The sequence below is a fragment of the Rhinoraja longicauda genome, chromosome 21, assembly GCF_053455715.1.
Source record: "Rhinoraja longicauda isolate Sanriku21f chromosome 21, sRhiLon1.1, whole genome shotgun sequence".
NCBI classification, from domain to species: domain Eukaryota; kingdom Metazoa; phylum Chordata; class Chondrichthyes; order Rajiformes; family Arhynchobatidae; genus Rhinoraja; species Rhinoraja longicauda.
Window position 1 is genome coordinate 5,168,434 of NC_135973.1, and position 22,187 is coordinate 5,190,620.

The following is a 22,187-nucleotide window of genomic DNA, read 5'->3' on the forward strand; positions in this document are numbered from 1 at the left end:
TCTCCCCATGCTTGTGAGAAAGTAGAGATGTTGGTGAGTTTTCTTTGTGAGTGCATCAGCATTCTGTGCCTAGGACATATCATCAGAGATACATTCACCCAAGAGCTTGAAGTATTGGACTCTCTGCCCTGCCAACCCTCCATCTGCACCACGGTGCTGTCCTTCATGAACAATGCCCTGTGAATTTTTTCCTACGTTTCGAATCGCAAGTTCACTAAGGCAGTGGAATTTCCAATCTATCTACCAGGGAAACAGAGAGCTATGATTGAATCAGATTGGCTTATTTTAATACCAGTAATGTTGAAGAGCAGTGGAAAGTGAAAAAGCAACTTGAGTTCGATCAGGCTAGACGTACAGCATCATTAGACTAAATCTTGCTTTGCTCATCACAGCCATTAAAACTTGACATGCACTGTTTTTAATTTTTGAATGTGTATTTAAGATTCTGATTGCGTGCAGTTACAGATGACATCTTCAAAGGACCACTCTGCATACAAAGATTCTAATTTTGTTGCCAAGGCACTTTAATCGGTTACTTGGCTTTTTCACATCAATCAAACATTGACATGAAAAAAAAGGTCAACAGTTGTTGAAGCCTCCCAGTGAGATCGACACTCATCCAGTAAAAGCAAAAGCCCACGAGGCTAAGTCATGAGGCAGCCCGTAGAAAAGAGAAAGGGGTTGATGCTTCAGTTAAATGATCTTGCAGCGTTAGAGGTATTTGCATGAATAGGTATTTACACTGTAGCCTTGTTAAGGCATGAAAATTAGCAATGTGTTAAAGCAATCTTGGTGCTCCACAGCCATTGGGAAGTGAGGATTGAATGAGTCATGTCCCACTGTGATTCAGTACTGAAAGGAAATTAATAAAGGGTGACAGACTCCAGCAGATGTCCCCAATCTCTCACAACATCCACATTAGGAATCTCTTTAGCTGAATTAAACTGGTAAAATTACTTTTTCGGGAAAGGGAATTTCTGTATCCGAAAGCTATTACAGTGAAGGAGGCAACTAGATTCCAAATTTATCTGAAGATTTTTTTTTCTAATAAATTCCAAGGTTTCAGATTCCACCATTGGTTTAGGTTATGTAGATTGGGCTAATTCTTCACTAAAGTGGTGCAAAAATGTCAAGTAATCCTCTGAAATCCTTCATTCAATTTATTTAAACAAAAAGACACAATGTTGGAGTAACTCAGTGGGTCAGGCAGCTTCCCAAGTGGCATGGACATTTCAGATGGAGACCCTTCTTCAGACTGGGAGGAGAACTTCTCCAAAGCAAGCATACCCTTGAGGAGACAGTGCCAATTTGAAGAAGGGTCCCGTCTTGAAATGTCACACATCCATGTTCTCCAGAAATGCTGCATGGCCCGCTGAGTTACTCCTGCACTTTGTCTCTTTTTTTTTTTGTAAACCTGCACCTGCAGTTCCTGGTTTCAACAACTTATTTTAAATCATTTGGAGAAAACTGAATGGTTTCGATTGAAGACTGGCGTACCAGGGGTGCGTGCATTTGCAACAGCAGTCTAAAGAGTTGGAACAGCAAATCCTCAGTGCTAAAGATAACACACAAAGTGCTGGAGTAATGCAGCAGGTCAGGCAGCATCTCTGGATCAAAAGGACAGGTGATGTTTTGGGTCAGGACCCTTCTTCACACTTCACAAGCTGTGTTAACCTTAACAGGTGGGAGCGGCAGAGCAGCTGAGTATTAAAAACAGCTTTGTTCTAATGCTTTATTTTGAGATTTATGCTTAATATTTTCCACATATATATATATATATATATATATATATATAATCATTGTAAATAACAAAACAAGCTACCGGTGGAAACTTGCACAAAATGGTCGGATAGTTTTAGTCACCATCAGGAAATTCATTGTATTATTGTTTAGAATAGTTAATGGCCGTGTAAAAATATTATTTTCTAGCTGTGCAGATAAATGAGTAATTTAGGAAATGGGGGATATATTTGCCATCTTCCGGAGGACGTTAACCAGTCGTTAGTGCGGTGCAATGGTTTCCTTTCAGATCAGCGAAGCATCCTGCTGTACATGAGCAGGAAGATCCACTCCCAAAGCAAGAAGGTGCAGTGTGACTCAGAGCCGCAGATTGTACTAAAACTATGGCCATCAACAGGGGAGGCACTGTGGTGCACCTGGTAGAGCCGCTGCCTCACAGCACCAGGGACCCGGGTTCGATCCTGACCTCGGGTGCTGTCTGTGTGGAGTTTGCACATCTTCCCTGTGACCGCATAGATTCCTTCCAGGTGCTCTGGTGTCCGCCAAAGACGTGCGGGTTTGTAAGTTGATTGGCCCCCTGTAAATTATCCCTACTGTGGAGGGAGTGGATGTAAAAGTGGGACAACCGAGAACTAGTGTGAGTGGGTGATTGAAGTCCGTGTGGACTCTGGGCTGGAGGGCCTGTTTCCATGCTGTATCTTCCAAGCAAAGAACAAAAAGGTCGACCGCTGTTCTATCTCCACAGACGCTGCCTAACCTGCTGAGTTTCCCCAGAAGTTTGTTTTTGCTCCAGATTGCAGTATCTGCCTCATCATAACCTCAACATTGGTCTTCAGGCAATCAGTCAACTTTTATTATCACAGATAGGCAGTGTACATAAGTCAGTCTTATGTACAACAGGAATATACAGACATGAGTTTGGAGACAGAATTTTAGGTCATAGAAGATGATCACAGGCTGAGATTTTTGCCAGTGTGAATGTGCATATGCTCGCTGGATTTATGTGTTGGGGACCATTTCATGTCACCATATGGACTGGTGACGTCTAATAGTTCTCAACACCCGTTTGATGTCACCAATGCAACATGCTAGGGCACTAACAAGCCCAATGAGCATATGGAAGCAGATATCAACTGCAGGGTTGAAGCCTGCTTGATTAACGGTTAGATCTTTAGCTGGTATTTCAGCATCCATCAATTGAAAGTGTTCTTAGCGCGATTTAGCAAACTCAACAAAACGAGGAAAAGCATCTTCAGTGTTCCAGCCTGATGGATACGATACATAAAAACGAGAAAAATCCCTACTCAGTTGCTTGGCATGTACGTCTTCGTTGACCAAATTTAATTGAACGTTTTATTGTGCACTTAAAAATACACAATTACCACAGTATGCTGACTCCTGCAAAACAAGATATCTGTTCTGAAATCTAATAAATGTGAACAAAGCATTTTTTTTAATGCCCTTTGCTATCTCAGGAAGTAGCAGCACTCATAACCTTCTCCCCTTTCCCTCCTCTACTGCTGGCATGGGCTTGGCAGCCGATAGACAATAGACAATAGGTGCAGGAGGATGCCATTCGGCCCTTCGAGCCAGCACCGCCATTCAATGTGATCATGGCTGATCATTCTCAATCAGTACCCCGTTACTGCCTTCTCCCCATACCCCCTGACTCCGCTATCCTTAAGAGCTCTATCTAGCTCTCTCTTGAATGCATTCAGAGAATTGGCCTCCACTGCCTTCTGAGGCAGAGAATTCCACAGATTCACAACTCTCTGACTGAAAAAGTTTTTCCTCATCTCAGTTCTAAATGGCCTACCCCTTATTCTTAAACTGTGGCCCCTTGTTCTTTGGTGAGTGAGTGAGATAACGCAACACAATTTGGCCCTGCCTTATCCCTGCGTTTATTCTGGTTGCCTTTACGAGAGCAAGGATGCAGCCAAGAGTGAACCTTCTACATTTACCTTGATCGTCGACCCCTTTTCCCTTCCATATCTCTGTGTCTCCCTCTCCCCCTGATTCTCGGTCTGAAGGAGGGTCTTGACCCAAAACGTCACCCATTCCTTCTCCCCAGAGATGCTGCCTGTCCCGCTGAGTTACTCCAGCATTTTGTGTCTACAATCCATTAAGGCTCTGGAACCGAAAGTGCTGGGGAAATCGGCACTCAACCTGTGTCTATTGAGTACTGTGCTTACAAATCTGGGCTGCTACAAGTAAGAAATTAATTGTTCCGTTTCGGTACACATGACAATAAAACATGACTCTTGAGATCACCTCTGGAGTTTAGATAAACTGGGAAATAGAGATTTGTCTCTTTAATCTTTCTTGGTGGGACAGACCTGCCATGTGAGGAATGCAGACAATACATAAGATTCCAGAGATAATCGTGTGATCAAACCTGGCCCGAGTTTAGCATTTCATGTGAAAAGTAACAGTGTGAGCTTGTATTTCTGGAATGTGATATTAACTCCATCCCCGGAGTGGGATGGTGGTAGAGTTGCTGCCTTGTAGCGCCAGATACGCAGGTTCGATCCTGACTGGGGGTGCTGTTTGTACGTTCTCCCCGTGACCACGTGAGGTTTCTCCGTGACCTTCGGTTTCCTCCCACACTCCAAAAACTGTACAAGTTTGTTGGCTAATTGGCTTGGTATAAATGTAAATTGTCCCATGTGTGTGTAGGATAGTGTTAGTGTGCGGGGATCGCTGGTCGCTGCGGACTCGGTGGGCCGAAGGGCCTGTTTCCACGCTGTATCTCTCAACTAAACTAAAACTAAACTCAACTCGGGATTTCATGATATTGCTATCTCCGGGTTGTGATTAATGTGGCAATAGACCGGGTGAAATTTCCCGTGTTTCCCCGAAGGAATGGTTCAAATTACTGTTCATCCCGTTTCATATTGTTCTCATCTGATACGTTGATGGTACAGCAGAATACAAAGATCATTTTCAGAAGTGATGGTGTCTATTTTTGTGTAGGTTAAAAATAACACTACTTCTTCCCACTTGCAGACACTGACTGACTTGCAATGCTTTTGCAGCATTTTCCTACATTTTTGCAACTCTTGCAGTTTTTCCCTTTACATTTTCAGTGTAAAAGGTGCGGCTTTTCAGTTTGCGCTTGCTAAGATTCAGCCGTTGCTATGGCGAAGGTTGTGAAAAGCATCCAAGTTGAGTCCTGTCAAGTTTTCTCCCGTGGCGAGGGAGAAATATATGGGGTCGTTCTTGATAAATTTGACAGCGGTGTTTTAAGCCTCGACCTTTCCGCTGTTGTACTTTGGCACTGCAAGTGTAAGCTTCAGTTCCCTTGTCTGCTTTCTTATTCTAGTAAATAACTGCGCTTTGAAATCTACCTACAAAGTACACGCAGGCCTCTCAGTTTCATCTAATGATCTGTTTCCCTTGTATTCTGATGACCTGCTACCTGATTTGGTACACCACAGACTGTGCGTGTGATTGATCTTTGTTTTCTCCTTTATAAGATGGTTTACAGTGTACTATCTTTCCTACTATGTGTAGGAAAGAACTGCAGACGCTGGTCTGAAGAAGGGTCTCGACCCGAAACGTCACCCATTCCTTCTCTCCAGAGATGCTGCCTGTCCCGCTGAGTTACTCCAGCATTGTGATCTACTATGTTTACATATTGTGTTATGCTGCTGCAAGTAAGAATTTCATTGTTCCTGTCTGGGACATATGACAATAAAACACTCTTGACTTGACCTTTGAGAGATCTCAGTTACTTGCTCTGTGTGGAACTGTATAAGACCTGAACATGTTGCAAAGCTCATACGATCAATTTCCTTCGTGTCGATTGAGCCTGAAGGATTTGGACGTCTCTACGGTCGTTTTGCAAACCTGTGTCTTTTTATGTTTTGCAGCGAGGAGAAAATGACAGCAGCAGCGATCAGGAAATGTCACAAGTGTACAATGGGCCTCATAAAATCAGAGGGGTGCAACAGGATGTCCTGTCGTTGTGGTGCCCAGATCTGCTACCTATGCCGAGCTCCGATCAATGGCTACGACCATTTCTGCCAACACCCGCGGTCACCGGGTGCCCCTTGTCGCTTGTGTAAGAGATGCTCTTTGTGGACGGATCCCAAGGTAAGACTGTGGAAATTTCATTAGCAAATAGCATTGTGAACTTAATTGTAACAATTCTGTACACAACAGCCAAAGGGCAGAAGTAGGACCAGAAAATATTGGTGGATTAGGGTGGACAGCAATGGTACTAGAGGAGCAAGATAGACCACTCGACCCTAACAACTGTAGTACGTCAAGGCCCCATTTTAGTAGGCAGAAACGTCCAGAAACATTTAAAAAGAAAAATAACAAAAATCTGTGAATTGATAGATGAGATATATTCTGCATTTTAATGGTATCATCACACATACTGTTCCCCCAAAACACTGATTACACTGCGAGAGGCAGAGCGAATGGCGGGTTTTGCTTACTAAAATGGCGGCCTTTCCGCTCCTTTGCGTACTACACTTCAGTATAGGCGATTTCAACGGAGCGGTTCATCTTGTTCCTCTAGTATGTTTGGTGGACAGTCAGAACCTTTGTTCCACAGGATGGGGAAACCCCCCCACCCCTGTTTTCCCACTGCCTCCACCTCCTTCTCTCCCGGAGACACCAACATACTCCACCTTGGAAGCCACAGCAGGTGAGAGGGGAGGGAGCCCTCCGGTGACCGAGTGATACTACAAACACTAGAGGCACAGCTTTAAGGTGAGGAGGGCAAAGTTTAAAGGAGATGTGCGGGGTGAGGTTTTTTTTACACACCAAGGGTGGCGAGTGCAAACAGGACTGATAGAAGTGAGGGGCATTGAACAATGCAGGGAAGGGATGTTAGCGTGGGAATGCTCATCTCTCTGGAGAGCTCAGCTCCACAGAACTGATGTCCACTGAGGCGGACTATGGCGACGCATGCTTCCCCAGGCTGAGGTGCCGAACGGCCAGGTCAGAAAACTTTGGAAGAGCTGCTTCATCGACAGAATCTGTGCTTTGAATGAAGAATTTAAACTGCATTTAAAAACTGGCAATCAAGAAAGCCAATAATTGCATACAATGAAGGGGAGATGAGTGGGGGTGATACAATCTCTTTGTGCATTAACATTACTTAAAATTTTAACTATGATATAAAAAGGCAGAAGAAAATTCAATTGATTTGGATGTTGTAAAGCACTTGGATTCTTTTTAAATGGCAGAATTAGTCTGTGGGTCTTAAAAGCATAATGGCAATACAGCACGTGCATAACTAATCTTATGATTATTCCATTATCATCAATTATCTTGGAAGCAAATGACTTTACTCAATTTTTTGATGAAAAAGCTTCTTGTGCTCTTTGTGCCTAGCGTATTGCTGCACAAGAAACTAATTGACGACATCTGGAACCGTTTCCAATGAAATGCCGTTTGAAACTTGCATATAAAGTCGTGCGCACTCCTCCTACATGACCTACCTGACATTTTTTTCTGCAATTTCTGCAACTTTGCTACATTTTAACAAAACTTTGGTCCATTGACTGAGCCTCTTGGCCGCAAAAGGGGGAAACTTGTCATGAAATAAGATGCGATAATGTTGGAAATACTCAGAAGGCTTGTCCTGTTTTTATTAAGGTTGCCAGATGCCATAATTTTTGAGTTTATTCTTCATGATTACTGACTTCGCGAAGCCTAGAGCATAATTAAAGGTCCGTTGGTACATTGAGTATCTGTTTTTTGCGATGTGATTGCTGAACTAATTCCAATGCCTGTTCTCTTCCCTACGGTACAATTTCTTCCTTTTTAATTATTTACCCATTTCTCCCTTAAAAGCTGCCATGGTTTCTCCCTGAAAAAAAAATCTTTGCAACAGGGAGTAGTAATGATTCAACAATTCATTGCATGCTGCCAAGATCCCTTGCAAAGAAAATTTTTACAATAGTGCCGTCATCAAACTCTGTGTAATTTGCTAGCCATGGGGAAAGTGGTCCATGCAGTATTTCCCACCTGTACGAGGCACTGGTGTGCTGGTGGTCTCCTGTTGACCAAGAAATATTTTCTGAGTCCGAGCATATTTATAATCAATCAGACTGACAGACTTGTAAGAAAATAACTGCAGATGCTGGTACAAATCGAAGGTATTTATTCACAAAATGCTGGAGTAACTCAGCAGGTCAGGCAGCATCTCAGGAGAGAAGGAATGGGTGACGTTTCTGGTCGAGGCCGTTCTTCAGGAAGGAACTGCAGATGCTGGTTTAAACCGAAGATAGACACAAAGCGCTGGAGTAACTCAGCGGGACAGGCAACATCTCTGGGGAGAAAGAATGGGTGACATTTCGGGTCGAGCCTGAATAGACAATAGACAATAGGTGCAGGAGGAGGCCATTCGGCCCTTCGAGCCAGCACCGCCATTCAATGTGATCATGGCTGATCATTCTCAATCAGTACCCCGTTCCTGCCTTCTCCCCATACCCCCTGACTCCACTATCCTTAAGAGCTCTATCTAGCTCTCTCTTGAATGCATTCAGAGAATTGGCCTCCACTGCCTTAAGAAGGTATTTATTCCTGACTGCCTGAAGAAGGGTCTCGATCCGAAACGTCACCCATTCCTTCTCTCCAGAGATGCTGCAGCACTTTGTGTCCAACTTAGACTTAGTATTTTGTTTAGTTTAGAGATGCAGCGCTGAAACAAGCCCTTTGGCCCAGTGAGTCAGCACCGACCATCGACCCCATACACTAGCACTATCCTACACAGTGGGGACCATTTACAATTTTGCCAAGCCAATTAACCAACAAACCTTTACGTTTTTTTATAACATCTTTCCTCTTTTCCACTTTCTGCAAGATTGTCATCTCATTGTATTTTAATGCTGGTTTGTAAGTTATTAATGCTCCAAAATGTTGCTATTCTTGACTAAGCTTCTCCAAACACTTTGTGCAGAGTTTAAGAAGCCATGGCCTGTAGACACGAGGAACTGCAGATGCTGGTGAATATATGAAAGATAAACACAGAGTGCTGGAGTAACTCAGCGGGTCAGGCAGCATCTCTGGAGAACGTGGTTAGGCGACGTTACTCGTCGGGACCCTTCAGATTAATTGCATTCGGGGGGCAGAAAGCTGGAAGAGAGGTGGGGGCAGGACAAAGCCTGGCAAGTGCTGGTGGATACAGGTGAGGGGAGGTGGGTGTGACTGGCAGATGGGTGGACAAAGGCCAAAGATGATGCCCACCACAGCAATCCTATCATTCCCATTCCCCATCCCCCTACCTGTATTGCCCTGCAATGAAGTTAAACGTCTTCTCTCATGTGCCCATCAATGCCAACAAGACGTTGAGCGTGTTGATAGACCTTCCTGCCTCGGGATGTATGAAACCAGAGAACCTGGCCGAACCCCACCTGCCCATGTGGGGAACGTGAACACTGTAGGCAGACTGCACCCAGGTCAGCATCAAACCCCAAACTCTGAGGCCGTGAGGCAGCAATGCTGTTACACCAACTTCAACCCTGTGCCATCTTACATTTAGTTTAGTGAAGAGATACAATAGACAATAGGTGCAGGAAGGAGGCCATTCGGCCCTTCGAGCCAGCACCGCCATTCAATGTGATCATAGCTGATCATTCTCAATCAGTACCCCGTTCCTGCCTTCTCCCCATACCCCCTGACTCTGCTATCCTTAAGAGCTCTATCTAGCTCTCTCTTGAATGCATTCAGAGAATTGGCCTCCACTGCCTTCTGAGGCAGAGAATTCCACAGATTCACAACTCTCTGACTGAAAAAGTTTTTCCTCATCTCAGTTCTAAATGGCCAACCCCTTATTCTTAAACTGTGGCCCCTTGTTCTGGACTCCCCCAACATTGGGAACATGTTTCCTGCCTCTAACGTGTCCAACCCCTTAATAATCTTATACGTTTCGATAAGATCTCTCATCCTTCTAAATTCCAGTGTATACAAGCCTAGTCGCTCCAGTCTTTCAACATATGACAGTCCCGCCATTCCGGAAATTAACCTAGTAAACCTACGCTGCACGCCCTCAATAGCAAGAATATCCTTTCTCAAATTTGGAGACCAAAACTGCACACAGTACTCCAGGTGCGATCTCACTAGGGCCCTGTACAACTGCAGATATATTTAAATGTAGTTTAGAGACACAGCGCAGAAACAGGCCCTTCGGCCCACTGAGTCCACACCAACCAGTGATCCTCGCATCCTCAAACTATCCTACACACACTAGGGACAATTTACATTTTATACCAAGCCAATTAACCTACAAACCTGTACGTCATTGGAGTGTGAGGAAACCACAGATCTGGGAGGAAACCCATGTGGTCACAGGGAGAACGTACAAATTCCGTACAGACAAGCGCCCTAGGCAGGATTGAACCGGGGTCTCTGGTGCTGCAAGGCAGCAACGTTACCGCTGCACCACGTTTGTGTTCATCTTTTCTTCGAAAACACTGCTTTATTTTTGACACAAAAGGCCAATGGAGATTACTGCATTTAATCTGAATGCTAACTGGTGCAGGTGTTTGGGCATTTTGCCCATCTGTCCCTGGGTAATGAATGGAATGTGCTTTCATTCGGTGATAGTAATGCCGTCGACTCTTGCAATCGAGTATTACCTTTTTGGACAGGTTCCAAGTTTCAGGGGTTCAAAACAGAAGAGCAAATCAAAGCTTATGTGTCTTTGGCAGGTGGTTGTATAAAACCATTCCAGAACTGGTACATTACAAGGAAGATTTCAAATAATTTCCAGATAAATCATTGGAACTAAAATTTAGAATATTAATATAATAATAATAATATATGCCTTTATTCGTCCCACACCGGGGAAATGTACAGTGTTACAGCAGCAAAGTGGATAGCAAGAGATCATTCATTAAAATAAATAATAGTAAAGACAAGGATATATTGTATTCCTTAGCTGTTATTGTTGACTCGTCTGCTGGGAGCAGTGCTGGTTGTGCAGACTCACAGCAGCAGGAAGGAATGACCACCTATATCTCTCCTTCACGCACTTGGGGTGAAGGAGTCTGTCACTGAAGGAGCTACTCAGTGCAGTGACAGTGTCCTGCCTGGGGTGGGAGTCGTTGTCCAGCAGCGATGTTAACTTTGCCATCATCCTCCTCTCTCCCACCGCATGCACTAAGTCGAGGGGGCAACCCAGGACAGAGCTGGCCTTCCTGACCAGCTTGTCGAGTCTCTTCCCTTCCGCCGCTGAGATGCTGCTGCATTATGGCCAACACGTCCCCTCTCGCAAAATTATTTTTCTTTTTTTCCATCCTTTCACCTCAGGCCTTTCAGTATGTTTGTACCTTCACACCCTGCTACGGAAAGCCCAAGCCAGGTGGGCAGGCCATGTTGTCAGAATGCCCGAGAGTCGACTGCCAAAACAGCTTCTGTATGGAGAACAGTGTCAGGGCAAGCGCTCAGTAGGAGGACAGAAGAAACGGTTTAAGGACTGCCTCAAAGTGTCCCTCAAAGACTTGGACATCAACCTCAGCATTTGGGAGTCTCTTGTTCTGGACCGTCCAACCTGGTGTAGCAAGCTCACCACAGGAGCCCGTGCAGCAGAGAACAGATGCACTGCAGAGGCCCAGAGGAAACGCACCGCGCGCAAGGCCCAGGCTACCTCCACTTCCACTGTAGCACCCATCCACTTGTGTCCTACGTGTGGGCGTGCCTTCCGGGCCCGGATTGGCCTCACCAGTCACTTCCGGACCCACAGTCACCAATCCTCCAACTGAAAGTGAAGTTGTGGTCATCTTCGAACCCGAAGGACGAACAACAACAAGAACACCTTCACTCAGCCAGACTATCACCCAATGCAACAGGCAGTAGATGTGTGGGATTCACGTGTGATTCCTCTGCATTCACAGACTGCCCTAACTTAGTGCAGTTGGCAGAGCTACTGCCTTGCAGCAACTGAGACCCGTGTTCAATCCCCACCTCGGGTGCTACGTGGAGTTTGCACTTTCTCCTTGTGACCGCGTGGGCTTCCTCCAGGTGCTCCAGTTTCCCCAAAGACGCGTGGGTCTGTAGGTGTTTTGGCCCTAGTGTGTCAGGAGTGGCCGCGAAAGTGGGATAGCATGGAAACATGTCACTGTTCCTTCACCATCACTGGGTTTAAATCGTGGAAACCCCTGTTCAACATCATTGTGGAAATGCCTTCACAATTAAGAGTTTGGTAGCTTGCTAAAGCCAATTAGGGAATTTGTAATAACTCCCAAACTTGTCAGAAGCACATGCATCACAGAAACTGAATGCATTAGTTAAATAAGTTGGGCAGCAAATAGTTTAAAACTGAGAGAAATATATACTCCCTGCAAAGTAAAATGCCTTTTAACAACGTATCACCATGTTTTGTAAGGAATTTTAAACCTCCCTGCAAATAATATGTATTAGGAGATAATTGCGCAGCCTAATAGATTTGTTTTAAATTGCTCGATTGCCATCATCTCCCTGCAATAATTATACTAAGAGATGGATTATGGAGCTGCTGTCAGACTGTGGAGCTACTGAACCAACTTTATGAATGAGCTTTATTGTTCTTTAGGGAATTGCTGCAATTTCCAAACAGAAGTCTCTTAAAGATCATATCTGGTTATTTTAGACCAAGAGAGTCCTTAACTAAAATTAAGACTAAATTTAGCACAGCTTTCCGAAAATGTAGTTTTACAGGTGTAAATGAGAACCTCAATTTATTAAACAAAACAAAACCAAGATGGGATTCAACTGAGAAACATAGAAACATAGAAAACAGGTGCAGGAGTGGGCCATTCGGCCCTTCCAGCCAGCACCGCCATTCAATGTGATCATGGCTGATCATCCAAAATTCTCCCCATATCCCTTGATTCTGTTAGCCCTAAAAGAGCTATATTTAACTCTCTCTTGAAAACATTCAGTGAACTGGCCTTCAGTGGCAGAGAATTCCACAGATTCACAACTCTCTGGGTGAAAATTCCCCAAAGTCAAAAACCTAACAATGTTTGCAGAGTCAATGATAAGATAAAGATTGGTTATTTAGACAAGGATAGAATAAGTGGGGATACTTTGAAATATTCAAATCATGTGGCAAAAGTAAAATAGCCTGGTTATAAAAATGGATATTGTTATCTGTGCCTCAAGCTAAGCAAGATAACACAACGTGGCCTTGTGGGCCTGTGTTGAATGTATATCTGTAGTAACTTGAGGTAAATAGGATTGTCCCAAAAGACCATCTTTAAATAAACATCAACAATTACAACCATGCCAATGCAACCTATTTTTACTTGAAGTTTCCAGTTAGAGCAAATGACAATGAAGTTGCTTTGGAAAGATGATGGTGATTTTCTTTTTCAAAAATTCCATTTTAAAAAAAGGTCCCCCAATGCAAATCTAATTCGCTTCACGATGACCCATATTGCCACTCCTACGACTCATATTGATACAGGATATTATTGCTATTTGCCTGAAATTATGTCGTGAAACAGTTCAATCCTGCACAACAATATCAAGATTTTCTCCTTGTCTTCTGTAAACATTTCTCCTGAGTTCAGGAGAGACTTCTTTATTTAGACAGTTTTGTTTTGCTACCTCTGACTTGGTGTGGATGCAGGTTACATTGACTGAAATGTTACACATAATTTGGCAAATAGTTCCCAGAACATTGTTGGGGAATCCAGATGGATAGCTATCAAAAGAAGATAGACACACAAAGCTGGTGTAACTCAGCGGGTCAGACAGCATCTCTGGAGAAAAGGAATAGGTGATGTTTTGGGTCGAGACCCTTCTTCAGACTGAAGTCTTATTCCTTTTGTCCAGAGATGCTATCTGACCCGCTGAGTTACTCCAGCTTTCTGTGTCTATCTTTGATTTAAACCAGCATCTGCAGTTTCTTCCTACAGCTATTAAAAGACCTCTGCTCTGTTCTCACCTGTTGCACCAGGCCACTGGTTCTTTAACCTCCTGTCCCATCCCCACCCTCCCCAAATCCCCTCATCTCCTTCAGCAAGATTTTTTAAATCCCTTTTATATTGTGCAAGTCATCTGGCCTTAAGACAGTTCAGTCATAGTCTCGCTTCAGAAACTTCATTAAGCTCGTGATTTAAAAAATGTAGGCTGACAACTCAGGCATAGCTGTCCCTTCAAAAGGCGATCAATAAAGAAAACTTTGAATAAATCAGAGTATTTTAATACATGAACTGAACACCGTATTTCCATGTCTGAAGAAGGGTCCCGACCCAAAATGTCACCCAGCCCTTTCTCCAGCGATGTTGCCTGATCCGCTGAGATACTCCAGCACTTTGTGTCTATCGTTGGTATAAACCGGCATCTGCAGTTCCTTTCTGCACAGCACATTTCTTTCCTCAGGCAAACTGTTTGATCACAGATCTGCGTTGATTTAAAGTGAGATGTGATTGCTGAGAATAAGGTTGATTGTCAATGTTTTAACGTATCAGATTTGATCTGAAGAATGCCAATACTACACAAAATATCACATTAAAAACAGGGGGGGCAATGTGAGGGGCTGGCAACGGATTGGATGTGAGATTCAAAATGTGGGCCTTTAATAGGTGTGGTAGTGTGCCAGGTTTTAACATGTCATACAGTTGTTATGTGCTGGGAAGTGCCGCTGCCAAAGGAACTAGAGCAGGAACTTTAAACATCTGGATAAGGAGAATTACTGAGTTGTTTATTCTACTATTGCAAAAAAAACCTGATCCAGAAGCAACATAAGATGATACCCTTGGTGAAACCATCCATAGCTCTGAGGAACGACAGAAAGCAGCTTTGTTGTTGCAACATTGACCTTGCATCCTCTCAGACAATAGATGAATTCAAGGGTACGTTGGCTATTTGGCATTCTTAAGTACCTTTTTATAATGTATCCATTGTCGAGAAAGTTTTAAAAATATATATTTCCATTTATTTTGGCGATTATATGAAACTGAAGTGGACGCATGTTATTCTAAATCAGACCAAGAATGTCTGTGGACCTTGTGTGCAACTGCAATATCTGGCTTGCAATCGCAGTCGGACCGGGAACACAGGAATCAGAATCGCTTCATGTAACATCTCTGGGGGTCAAATCATCTCCTACTTTCAACTGTGTGACAGTACGTTTAGGAATGGTACCTTCCAAAAACAAAAACTGCCTTTGTCAACCAGCACTGCAATTCAAATGACGCTCTGCCAAGTTTCCAACAGATGCACATTCATTATCTGGCCCGCATGGCTGACTGTTAATTAACCATGAAAACTTCTGTGATGACAAAGTAATGTAAATATCTTGATCTGCTCGTCATAAATAATAATGGCTCTTTTCTGGCAGGAAGATGACGAGAGACTAATCAGAGAGATTCAAAGTGAAGCTCAAAACGAACAGAAAAAGAGGATTGGAGGTGAGTTATTTGATCTGCGCAGCTACAATATGTGGCCTTACATAGAAATTATTGCATGGGGGAAAAAAAATCAGTTTATGCTTCCATGAACTATCCCCAACCCCACCGTATCTCATCCTAACCATCTCATCCGTGTACTTTTCCACCATCTTGTGTTTTTGAGTTTAATATAATTAGATATCTCAGTAGTTACACCAGTTATGACAGATTTGTGTGCTTGAATCATATAGAGTTACCTGACATTTACCATAACCGTTCATAGTCATGGGGTCTTGCAGCACAGAAACAGGCCCTTCGGCCCGACTCATCCATGCCAATCAAGATGTCCCATCTAGGGTTGCCAACGTCCTCCCTCCCAAATACGGGACAAGGTGACGTCACCACCCCACGCCCCACGTGACCTCACCCAGCCAGTGGCCATGTGCTCCACCCGGGAGGCCGCCATTGGTGGAGCGGGAGCACGTGGCCGCTGGCTGGGTGAGGTCACGTGGGGGGCGGTGACGTCACCCTTTGTCCCTTATTTGGGAGTGAGGGAGTTGGCAACCCTACTAATGCGGGACAAGGGCGGTCCCGTACGGGACAAACTAATTTAGCCCAAAATATGGGATGTCCCAGCTAATACGGGACAGTTGGCAACCCTAGTCCCATCAAACTAATCCCTTTTCCCCACTCATATCCCTTTAAATCTTTCCTACCAATGTATCTGTCCCAAGCGTCTTTTAAATGCTGTTATAGCATTTGCCTCCACTACCTCCTCAGGCAGCATGTTCCATTTATCCGCCTCCAATACCCAACAAAGCTTTCCTGAGATTAGGTTCTCAGATTGCCTGACTCGAGGAGACATACACATGGCTTTGATTTACTGACTAAACGTGGTTCGTTACTGCTGATAAAATGTGCTATGACATGGTTACAAAGCCTGGCTTTGTGCATGTCCCAATTTTAGACAGCATTTAACTTCTCTCTTAAATTGCTATTAAATCATTGTGAACAAATCTAGGAAAATTGAAGAAGTGCAATCTATTGTTTATCTTTCACACAAACGTAAACTGAAGCACTGACACACTTTGACCCATATTTGAATCTGTAAAGTAACTTCATGGCAAAATATGCTATGGTCAAACAGATAAAATTGGGTAAGTTCCAGAACCAGGGGGAATAAAGGGGAGGCCATTTAAAACTGAGGTGAGAAGAAACTATTTCACCCAGAGAGTTGTGAATTTGTGGAATTCTCTGCCACAGAAGGCAGTGGAGGCCAATTCACTGGATGAACGTAAAAGGGAGTTATATAGAGCTCTAGGGGCTAGTGGAATCACGGGTTACTGATTGTAGATGATCAGCCATGATCACAATGAATGGCGGTGCTGCTTCAAAAGGCCAAATGGCCTTCTCCTGCACCTATTTTCTATGTTTCTATGCTTCGATGTAAGTGGTTACACCAAAAGTAACCAGAGCTCGGAGGCACTAGGAACTGCAGGTGCTGGTTTGCAAAAAAAAGACACTAAGTGCCTGAGTAACTTAGCGGGTCAGTCAGGAAAACGTGGATAGGTGACGTTTTGGGTCAGGGCCCATCTTCAGGCTGACCCTGAAATTCTGTCGATTTGCAAACTTGTTTGAAAACCATCATAATAGCCAAGGAATTAAAATTCATAGAATCATGAAATTATTGGCAAGAAGAAAGCCGTTCACACCTTTGAGTTCATAGTCGTTCCTTGCAAAATAGTATATTGACTCCTTTTTCTCATTAGTGAATTGGAAAATGTTCCATTGCTCCATTGAAATCATTGATTTCGACTACCTCTATCAAATATACTCCTCATCTAATGTTAGATAATCCTCCAGCCCAGAGGGCAAGCCCGGTATGTCCACACCAATCACCCATCAATGGTAATTCCATCGGTACTCTGGATACAAGGAACCACAGATGCTAGTTCACAGAAATAAACGCAGCGCTGGACTAACTCAGCACTTGAGGCAGCGTCTCTGAGCAACATGGGAACGTGACGTTTCAGGTCTGAAGAAGAGTCCTGACCCGAAACGTCACCCAACTATGTTCCCCGGGGATGCTGCCCGACCCGCTGAGTCACGTCAGCGCTGTGTGAACTTTATTTTCCATCTGTAATATATGCAACTCCAGCATCTATAATTCTACACACAACTGACAATTCCACATTCCAGATTATCATTCTAAATCTTATAATCATTCTAAATCTCCTGCACCTTCTGCCTATGTTTTATGATGCAAACAAAAAATACACGAGTTTACTTTAGTTTGGAGATACAGCATGAAAACGGGCCCTTCGGCCCACCAAGTCCGTGCCGACCAGCCATTTTGTTTTGTTTTAGTAATAATAATAATAACTTTATTTATATCGCACTTTTCATGCAATTGAATGCAGTCCAAAGTGCTTTCCACAAAAACAGACACATGTCTAAACAAGAGTACAATTTAAAACGGTAAGGGCACAGGCAGTTAATAGCATACAGAGCACAGATTTATATAAAAATATAAAATGTCAAATTGAAAGTGTAAAAGGACAAAGGAAGTAAAATCAGTTAAAAGCCTGATTGAAAAGATAGGTTTTTAGCTGTCGTTTAAAAATGTCAACTGAGTGGGCGTCTCTCATAGTTATGTTTTGGCATAACTTTCTCGATTGTGTGCACTACTTTTCGTCTTGTCTTCCCATGTTTAGTGTCAGTAGACTTCCAGATCTCTCTGTTGCTGCACCCGCTAAGACACTGAACCATTTAGTTTATATTGCTTCCTAGCAAAGTCTCTCACAACACACGTCTGAGTAAAATTCCGTCTACAATGCCGGTCCATTTTGCCCGTCTTCAATCTCCTGAAGTTATTGCCTCACACATTTCAAATATTCCATCAGCTGCACATTTTTCCATTTTATATACGACAAGAGGAATGGTCTGAATAATCCCACATAATGCCACAATAAACATCTTTCCAGTCAGAATAACAAACCTCTGCTATCTGTCCCTTGGGACAACTGTATTTCCCTGTTTCCACTCTGCACTCAATCCCATGGGTGGACACACAAAGCTGGAGTAACTCAGCGGGTCAGGCAGCACCTCGGGAGAGAAGGAATGGGTGACGTTTCGGGTTGAGACTCGAAACGTCACCCATTAAGAAGCTGGCACACATTCCCATACAGATTAGACTGGCTTTATACATTGAAGACCTTTCAGCCTCTGTAGTACCTTTTCACTGACCACCACTCCCCTGCCCCCTCTCCTCCCACCCCCCCCCCCCCAAACATGTTCCCTGTCCTTTTGCATAACTTGTACACAGCTGATGAAATTCCCCATGTCCCTTGAAAACCCTCCATTGAAACATGCACAGCACCCTATTTCACTCCTCAGAACTTGAATGAATTAGATATATATACGAGGTATTTCCTCCCCTCCCCTTAACATCGTTACCAGGACTAGAGGGTGTGAGCTCTCGGGAGAGGTTGAGTCGGCTGGGTCTCTATTCCATGGAGTGTAGGAGGATGAGGGGAGGTTTTATAGAGGCGTACAAAATCATGAGAGGAATAGATCGGGTAGATGCACAGAGTCTCTTACCCAGAGTAGGGGAAATCAAGGACATCGGTTCATAGTGAAGGGGAAAAGATTTAATAGGAATCAGAGGGGTAACTTTTTCACACAGAGGGTGGTAGGTGAATGGAACAAGCTGCCAGAGGAGGTAGTTGAGGCTAGGACTAACCCCTCATTTAAGAAACTGTTGGACAGGTACATGGATAGGACAGGTTTGGAGGGTTATGGACCAAGCTCGGGGCAAGTGGGACTAGGGTAGCTGGGACATTGTTGGACGGTGTGGGCGAGTTGGGCCGAAGGGCCTGTTTCCACACTGTATCAATCTATGACTCCATCATTCCCACTGCTGCAACTTTGCTGCAGATTTGCTCTTCTGTGTCCTTCCTAATCTTGGTCGGATGGTGGCATACACCCCGAATCGCAATAGTTCCTCTTTTGTTCTTCTAACCAAATCGTCACGGTCTGTATCAAAACTCCCCTTCGCGCACGCGAAGGGGAGTTTTGTTACAGACCTTGACGATTTGGTTAGAAGAACAAAAGAGGAACTATTGTGATTCCCCAGTCCTCCCATCTGTCAGCCTTGTCTGGGCTGCTGGTGTCATGGAACCATGTGGCATTTTGTTTCTGGAGCCTGCTGCCACTAACTCATCTTGAACCGACTAAGCATTTGTCCTCTTTTCCCCACTGCCACTTTTTTCTTGAAAAAGTTTCCAATTTTTTTTTCTCCCCGTAACTCTACATCGTGGGACTTGCCGACCTTTGGACCACGGCACTCAAAATCTGACAGCCGCCAAATAGTGTTCACTCTGTGGTGAATGGGCAACCCTTTACAGATGAGGATCACACGGTGTGTGGCACAGCGGGTAGAGCTGCCGCCTCATAGCGCCAGAGACCCCCGGGTCGATCCTGCCCTCGGGTGCTGCCTGCGTGGAGTTTGCACGTTCTCCCCGAGACCGATCGCGTGGGTATCCATCCGGGTGCTCCAGCTTCCTCGGGCTTGTAGGTTGATTGGCCCTCTGTAAAACCGCCCCTGTCCCACGTGTAGGAAGTGGGGTGACGTGGATCCTCAGGTGATCCTCGGCTTACGATGGGGGTTCCGTTCTGAGAAACCCAATCGCAATCCGAAAATATTTGTATGTCAAAATGCATTGAATACGCCTGGCTGCGTGGCCAAAAGCGAGCTGTGGCTCGCTACGGGTCGCTGCCGTTTGCACCATCGCAAGGTCGAAATATCGCAAGTTAGAGCGTCGTAAGCCGGGCAGCATCTGTACTGTGAACGGGTGATTGACGGTCAGCGTGGACATGGTGGGCAGAAGGCTGGCGTCTCTCAACTAAACAAAACTAAAAATGATTTCCCCTTTTTAAACTGAAAACAAAATCAACTTCCCATTCTGGCGTCAAACTTGTATTCTGCCTACCTGCGTTTCATACTGTTAAGTGATGTTACAGTCATCCACAGTATTACTGCCGCACTGCCAACACTTAAATCTCATGAACACAACCTGTGATACACAAGCCCTGCGTTCCGCGGAGTTATTCTGCACGGAGATCACAAACACAGCAGCGTGTTCCCCAGCCACACATTGTCCTACTTTATTACACTTCTTTCGTGTCCATCACCCATGTTCCAAACGTTACGTCACTGTCATCGTCCGTCCTGAAAAGGGCGCAAGCTTCCGGCGACAGTCAGTGGGAGCCACCACTAGTACAGTAGACGATGGTGATAGCAGAGTTAGCTCAGGACACCTCCAGCTTCCAGCCCCGCGACCTGGACACTTCTGCTATGGGGCCACTTCATTGCACTAATCCTGTACCACTCAGGATTGTCCCGTGCCCTCCACCACACAGCACTGGAGGTGAAGGAGAGGAAGCCACCTCCCTCCCTCAGTGCTGACAATATTTAAAACGTCAGTGGTGCTACTGGGTTCTTTGGTCATGATATTGGTTTTACGATGTCGTTGGTTCTTGCATTGATCGCAACTACTGGTGATTAAATCCTCTTATCTTCCTTATCCCCTTGCCTAAAGCACTCTACGTTCAGTCACTTTAACATATCCTTGAGTCAATGAAAACGCAATTAAGAAAGATGCTGCTCTTTGTTACAATCTATATACAGACCTTGGGCAAGATCAATTTCTAAACAGCTGTGAATGTTAGGGACACAGAATATAAAACCTTGCGCGGTAAGGCAACTCTTGGGCTAACAGCTAAGACATTGGTGAGGCCACATTTAGAGTATTGTGCTCCATTTTAGTCACCATGTTATAGGAAAGATGTTGTCAAGTTGGAAAGTTTTCTGAGATGATTTACCAGGACTCGAGGGACTGAGCTCCAGGAAGAGGTTGAACAGGCTTGGACTTAATTCCTTTGAGCGCAGGAGGTTATGGGGTGATCTGATAGAGGTGTACAAAATCATGAGATAAATCGATCGGGTCTTTTGCCCGAAGTCAGGGAATCAAGACATAGGTTTAAGGTGAGGGTGGAAAGATTTAATGGGAACCAGCTGGTTAATTTTTTTTGACACAAAGCATGGTAGTTGTACGGAACGAGCTGTTGGAGGAGGTAATTGAGACGAGAGTGTTTTATTGTCAGATGTCCCAGATAGAACAATGAAATCCTTAAGGGCCCACTGAGGCAATGTTTTAGGTGACTACAGGCAGGTGACTAGGCTGTCACCACATGGTCGCCGAGGTGTCGTCTGTACGGTCGTGAGCCGTCTCCAAAGAGTCATAGCGTCTTTCTGGTCGCCGCTGGATTTTCGGAATGTTGAAAAATTTTCGGCGACAGTGGGTTTGACGCCAATGATCGTAGCTTGACGTCTCCTGACGGGGGCGCTGTCGTAGGTTGTCGCCAGGTGACGTAGGTCGTCGCCGGTGCTGATTTCGGTGAATTCCATTGGCGATTACCCACATCAGCCAGCGACAGGTACCGGCGTCAGAATCGGAGGCGAAAATGACGTGAGTCGTCTCCAGTTGTCGCCGACAGGGTCGTAGTTTGTCGCGGGTGGACATAGCTTGTCGCGGGTGGACATAGCTTGTCGCGGGTGGACATAGCTTGACTTCGGTTGTCGTAGGTCGTCGCCTGTGTGATCGTTGGGTGGACGTCCTACTCGTGACGATTGGGTCGCAGGTTGTCGGTAGCTTGCCGTAGCTTGACGTTGACTAGGTGGTAGGTTGTTGTAGCTTGTCGTAGACATTGTCGTGGGGGGGGGTCCAGTCGCCGGTTTTTCGGCGACCTGCTACGACTATGACAGTCACCGGCAGTCGCCTAAAAAATGGATTAAGGCTCCATACTTGCAGCAGTACAACAGAACATGTTAACATAGTTCACTAAGCAATATAATAAATGAGAGAAAAGTTTAGTGTGTGTGTGTATATATACATACGCACGCACGCATGCGCTTATATATATATATATATATGCGCAAACGCACGCATACGTACACATAAAAAACAAACAAACAATAATATAACCAAGTACGATTGGAGCGTTTAAGGAACATTTAGACACGTATGTGGATAGGATAGGTTTAGAGGG

At 44.6% G+C, this 22,187-nt stretch overlaps 1 protein-coding gene across 2 annotated transcripts in view; it reads left to right on the forward strand.

Annotated features, from left to right (window-relative positions):
• The window catches only part of rnf216 (ring finger protein 216), a 131,127-nt gene that overhangs the window by 108,059 nt on the left and 881 nt on the right, over nucleotides 1–22,187 (forward strand). For both annotated transcript variants that reach the window (XM_078418419.1, XM_078418418.1), the window contains exons 16-17: nucleotides 5,613–5,835; nucleotides 15,029–15,098. In XM_078418419.1, the coding sequence (XP_078274545.1) occupies nucleotides 5,613–5,835; nucleotides 15,029–15,098 (293 nt within the window). The remainder of the gene's footprint in view (nucleotides 1–5,612; nucleotides 5,836–15,028; nucleotides 15,099–22,187) is intronic.